Source organism: Ictalurus punctatus, chromosome 12 (assembly GCF_001660625.3).
Source record: "Ictalurus punctatus breed USDA103 chromosome 12, Coco_2.0, whole genome shotgun sequence".
Classification (NCBI taxonomy): domain Eukaryota; kingdom Metazoa; phylum Chordata; class Actinopteri; order Siluriformes; family Ictaluridae; genus Ictalurus; species Ictalurus punctatus.
Genome location: NC_030427.2, coordinates 30,005,039 through 30,011,210, shown reverse-complemented (window position 1 = coordinate 30,011,210; position 6,172 = coordinate 30,005,039). Strand labels below are relative to the sequence as shown.

At 43.2% G+C, this 6,172-nt stretch overlaps 1 protein-coding gene across 7 annotated transcripts in view; it reads right to left on the bottom strand.

Moving 5' to 3' along the window:
* The window catches only part of si:ch211-106h11.3 (CCN family member 1), a 16,513-nt gene extending 11,110 nt beyond the window's left edge, over nt 1-5,403 (bottom strand). For all 7 annotated transcript variants that reach the window (XR_008397609.1, XR_008397610.1, XR_008397612.1 and 4 more), the window contains exons 1-2: nt 5,102-5,403; nt 701-914 (exon numbers count right to left, since the gene is read on the bottom strand). Coding sequence is in view for 1 of the 7 variants with exons in the window: in XM_053684730.1 (XP_053540705.1) it covers nt 701-914; nt 5,102-5,182 (295 nt within the window). In the remaining 6 variants the exon portion in view is untranslated. The remainder of the gene's footprint in view (nt 1-700; nt 915-5,101) is intronic.
* Nucleotides 5,404-6,172: the final 769 nt, after the last annotated feature.

The following is a 6,172-nucleotide window of genomic DNA, read 5'->3' as shown; positions in this document are numbered from 1 at the left end:
GTCTTTAACATCACAGAGATGTTCTTTCTGTATGCTGTTGAATAAACTATCTGTTATACAGTGTGTCCAACGTGCAGTATTGTAATGCGAGATGTGAGAACTGAATCTTCATAAATGATAATGAGTCTTTATTGGTCACCTATAGATTACAGCACAGTGAATTTCATTTCTTCGCATACCTGAGCATGTCAGCCATGATACAGCGCCCCTGGAGCAGAGAGGGTTAAGGGCCTGGCTCAAGGGCCCAACAGTGGGGCCTTGAACCCCCAACCTTCCGATCAGAGCCTTAACTGCCCCATTATGATTATCTGATGACTGGGTGAATTTTATTTGGCTTTGCTCTGATTTCTCCCATATTGCTATATTAAGGGGTCCAAAAGCATACATGCTACACCTAAACTGTAGATTGTTGCACGTTTGTACATATACTATAATACACATTTAAAATACATGGGTGGATGGTGTCTCAATAAATAATATTTTCTTTCAGGAAGTACTTCCAAGAATTAGGTTTTCCCCATTTCAGGAAACCAGTATAAAGGCAATCTATTTTTGTGGTTCATTTATGTTTGCTTCTTTCCCCTTTCATGCACTAGCACGTCTATCGCGAACAGAACCGTTACACCATGCGTGTACAACTGTGGCGGATAACATTTCGCGTACAGAGAGGTCCGCATTGCCAAGCAGCGGCATGACTCACCTCTGCAGATTCCGCGAGTGCTGCCCACGTCGTTGCCGTAATTACACTCGAGCCCCTTGTGGTGATCACACGGTCGGCCCTCGTGGCAGTCCTGGTTTAGCTGAGCAGCGCAAACCTTACAACACCCGCAGCCATCGGGTACCAAACTCACACCTGGAGGACACACGGGGCGCTCAGGAGGGCATTCGCACGCCCTCGGGCACCCTGCCACGCCCTGCAGAGAGGAGAGGATGTACGACAGATCAGACACTCCGGCAAGAGAGAAGACATAAATCATAATAGCTTCTAGCGTACTGTGCACATGACATTGTTGTCTCACAATCCCTCACTTTCTTCTCAGCACTGATACAAAAATAAATAAATGAACACAACCCTGGCTTTAATGTGCACAGGTCTAGCTTTCGTATCAAGCGGCAAACAAAATCAGCTACCTGACTAACCAAGGGTCTGATTTACTAAAAGCATGCTCAAACTTAAAAACACCCAGAAGTGTTAAAAGTGTACATGAGCCAAGTAACACTCAAATATACAGTCAAATATCATAATGGGTACAAAGAGATTAATGTGATGCCCTCAGTGTGATTGATCACAGCCTGAGTGTCATCCTCACCCTCTTGTGATTAATACAGCTGAAGGGCAGGTATTAAATTTGCGGAAGGCTGTTTTTGCAATTTGAGGATTATTTAAATATATATTTCTAGAAATTAGGACTCGATGTCTAAAACTAATGAGGCAGTTTCTTGAAATTCTGAGTGAATATTACAAATTAAAACCTAAAAGTATGTTTTCTTTGCATGCTGGTACCCCTGATGTCAGCAGACAAAAATGCAAAATTTCTCATTTAAATATGCCATCATTTCCCGGCTTTGTACGTGATGTCGTTTATGCATTATTATTCTCGTCACCTCCGAATCCAGTGCTAAACCAGTCCTCACCACATATCCACAATCCGGTCCAGTCCAGACATTATCTCACCCACACTCGCCTGCCTGCTGAACTCGTATTAGCCGTATGATCTCGTATAACCTGCTTGTTAATATACACGTCATATTTCGCTTTATACCTCAGTGCTCTTAAATTCTGGATTCTGATTGGTCAGAAGGCGTTGAATAGTTTTCCATAACAGCTCATACAATAGTGCAGCTGCGAATCACAGGTTTATATGAACGTGCTCGGTCTAATACGTTATGGTTTCTATAGCAACAGGGATTTGGACGGTGAACGCTCTAGATAATCGTTCAAAATGTTTTTTTTTTGTGTTTTTTTTTTTAAAAAGACGTGTTATTAAACAAAGAGAAGCATGCAGTTGTTGATATGCGGAATTTTTCTGTAAGGTGATGTTTATTTAACATTTACGGAAGGAGAAACATTTTCTACCACAGGAGAGTCTTCAGGACAGAGGGCTGTCCGGTTTCTCGGGAACACGACAAGCTGCGTTTTTATCATTTTAACTGGAGAGGAGAAAACAGGAAACGGCGGGAACGGCTGTTTGTGTCTGCTATAATGGAAGTGAGAACTTGTTCCGTGTACGGTCGCACAACGTTGACGTAACTATAAACTGATCAAATGTACAAAGTGCCGCTCTTTATAAAGAAAAACAAACAAACAAACAATTAGTGTGGTTAAATCTCTGTGGTAAAGGAGGAATAAAACACGTAAGAGTCGCTTCAGCACAACACCGTGTTTTATTCCTGACATTTGCTATGAATGAGGTAATTGTATGTGTAAGATCAGAACCATGTTCTAGCAATGTTGAGTTCTAACTTTTACACAACTACCTTCTTCTTCTTCTTTGAATAAGAGAGTGAAAATGAGTGAAATGAGTTCCGGCTGGATCGAACGCACTCAGCAACGCCCTCAGGTCAGTAAGGTACATCTGTCCCAGGTCCACTATAACGTTCATTCAGCATGCATTTCACCTCAGTCAATATGTATCCTTACTTATTTATTTATATATAATATTTCTGTATCTATCGGCACCCTGTCCAGGGTGTACCCTGCCTTGTGCCCGATGCTCCCGGGATAGGCTCCAGGTTCCCCGTGATCCTGAAAAGGATAAGCGGTATAGAAGATGGATGGATTTCTGTATCTGATTTACTCCTGTGTATGACTCACACTCATCCATGTTTACTAACTACACACACACACAATTACTCCCAGAACACACACGCGCTATCCTCTTCATTAAAGAGCTTAGAGTCTGCTCGAGTCTTAATTACTAGTTTATATTAAAAGGGCAGGTGGATGGTATAAGGATTGCTTTTTCCTGTTTTTAATTCCAGACCTACGGATAGAAATACTGTTTGTTAAAAATCCTCCAGCAGGTGAACTGACTCAGAGCCGCTGTGTTGAGAGCGAGTCCAGTATTCAGTGGTGTGAATGGAGTGCTTTTCTTGGGGATTTGCTCTAGGTGGAGATTCAGTTGATGAATTCGCAGTGAAAGCGTGCCAGGTCCAGGACACTGAAGGTATCTTGTCTGAGGTGCGCTGAGCCGTGGGTTTAACGTCAGGTGGGGTGTCCGTCATTTACAGTGCATTAAACCAGTCTTCCTCACGCTGTGTAGTTTAGTGTTACACACATAAATCGGCTCATTATTCATGTACACTTAAGAACGTGCACTATGTCCTGTTCTGAACTAATGTTTAGAGATGTTTTTATCCACAGTGAGTCAGTATACAAGCTCAAGCGCTACTCATTTAGTACATTTCCATTTGCACAAAAAAAAGTGAAAAGACCTCTTCAGACAGAAAGAAGTCCTGATTTCCACCTGACAATTTTGGAGAATTGCATAGCTGTTCCTTCTCTCTGCTATGAGCCAACTCTGTGATACTCCCTCAGTGCGGATCATTTAGTCCAATCAGAGAGGTTCTGAGCCCGTGTAACACCCCCTACACTCTCCAAATCATCTCTCTCTCTCACACACACACAAACACCTCCGACCTCCTCAAAAGTTCTCCTCCCTTCTCAAAGCAAAACCTGTTTCTGATGTGGGCCGGAGATAATTCGTATTTACCTGACCTTTTCCCTCTTTTTAAATGACTTTGGCAGCAGCACTGAAAACCAGTGCCAGGACGGGTCTAAAGGGCCCGACTGTTTCCGAGCAATGGCTATTCTGAGCACCGCTTCCTGCAAATAACCATTAAATAACGGCAATACCTGAAATCAAATTTCTACCAGAAACACAGATACACACCTGACACAAGGCTCGGTTTTATTATGCAAATAGAACAGAACACACACCGGGGGGAAAAAACGGTCCTCGTGTCTGTTTAAATATCTGGAAATACCGCATATCGATCCAACTTTAGCAAACCTGAAAGAAGATCTTTAATCAGGACCGAGCTCAAATCCAGAGACCAGTGTAATTATAGATTACATTTCAACTCCTATTGACATCAAAGTGTCCCACTGACTGCACCGTGTGTGTGTGTGTGTGTGTGTGTGTGTGTGTGTGTGTGTTAGGGAAGAACTAAATTAGACTCCAGCCTCAGTTTTATTGATTATATTGAGAAAATGAATGTCATTAGTCAGGCTGAGTGCTAAAAATGTGGTTTAAAGACCAGAAAATGTTCTTTAGACCTATGCCATACAAGAACCATTTTTAGGGTTCCTTAAAGAACCTTTTGATGAGTCGTTCTCATGCCAAACTGAGCTGAATAATCATTTCACTCCACAAGGAGTCTCCTACATAATGTAGACCTTCATGGTGAGAAATGGTGAGACGTTTCGGTTTGTCATGGCACCAAAACGGTTAAAGAACAAGCCACCAGAAGGTTCTTTAAGGAGCGTAAGTGACGCTGCATGAAAACACCAAAGAGACATTGTTATTACTGACTATAATAATGACTGTAGACCACCATGAACAATCGTTTGGTTGATGGATGATAAACTCATTTCTCACCTTAAATGTCTACATTGTTTAAGATCATTGTTTGAAGTAAAGTTTGTTGGGTTTTTAAGTAACATGGTTAAAGAGCCATGAACCGTCCACATCACATTTCAAGGCTTTAAAAAGCCATACTGTGGCACACCTTTAAAAGGCTTGGTATTGATTGAGATTTGGTTAGCGTAAACATAATTGTAGAGGAGCATTTAAGGAACATACGAGATGGAAGTAAGGGTTTGTTTACAGCTTTGAGGGTGTTTGTAGCTTGGGGGAAACTAAATGTACATGTAGGTCTTGATCGGTTTTGTTGTATAAATGATGGCATTTCCTCCAAGGTTGGAGCGGAGGAGTTAAACAGACCTCCTGCGAGCAGCTTAGAAGGTGATGATGTTCCTGTGCTGAAAACTGTCCACTGTAATGCTGATCCCTGGCTGTCATCCAGGCTGTCAGCGACATGTCAACAGAAAGCAACCAGCAGAATGAAATAAGGACTGGTGTTCTGAAGGTTTACTCACCGAGCCGAGGGCCACCATCATGAAGAGAAGAAAGCACAATACATCCCTCATCTTCAACAACAACAACAACAACAACAACATGAAGCCAGAAGAGAATGCTCTGCGGATTTGTTTTGGTTGTTTGAATTGGAGTGAAGGTGCTGTGGAGAAGGTGAGACACTTCAGACAGCGTCCAGGTGAGTGAGCTCTTCAGAAAGAAAGGAAAAAAGAAAGAAGAACAGTCCACACAGGTTGTGGTGAAGACGCGGTCCGTCTCCTAAGCCCCTTTAACGGTTATTTAAACGGGATCTATTCGAGTCAGTTTTTTATATATGACAGTTGCGCGTTCTCAAGACGCCCCGCCCACTTCTGATCGCCGGCCCAATAAAAAGCGTGCGTGCTGGGGGGACAGTATGGACGAGCTCGCGCTTGGAGGCGTGGTCACACAGATCAATGCGGTCATTCATAAAAATTCAGATTTACTACAGCCTGCAGCCAGCGGCCGGTTTCGCCGTGTTTATTTATACACCAGCGGAGAGAAGAAAATATTACCGGTGCTTTGAAATCGCTCGTAATTTCCCTGTCCGACCGCTGCTTTGTGAGAAACTAGGTAAATATGCTCAGCTGCCTCCTGTGTGTCATGTGTGCCATGAAAAACATCCATTAGCAGATATATTTCTCCTCCACGATTCTAAGGAAGAGATCAAGATAATCACTCGCTCATACACTCCCTCATACACATCCTCATACACTCCCTCACTCCCTCATACACTCCCTCACTCATACACTCCCTCACACAGTCACTCACTCCCTCGTACACTCCCTCACTTGCTCATACACTCCCTCATACACTCCCTTACTCATACACTCCCTCATACACTCCCTCACTCATACACTCCCTCACTCCCTCATACACTCCCTCATACACTCCCACACTCATACACTCCCTCACTCATACACTCCCTCACTCCCTCATACACTCCCTCATACACTCCCACACTCATACACTCCCTCACACAGTCACTCACTCCCTCATACACTCCCTCACTCATACACTCCCTCACTCCCTCATACACTCCCTCACTCATACAC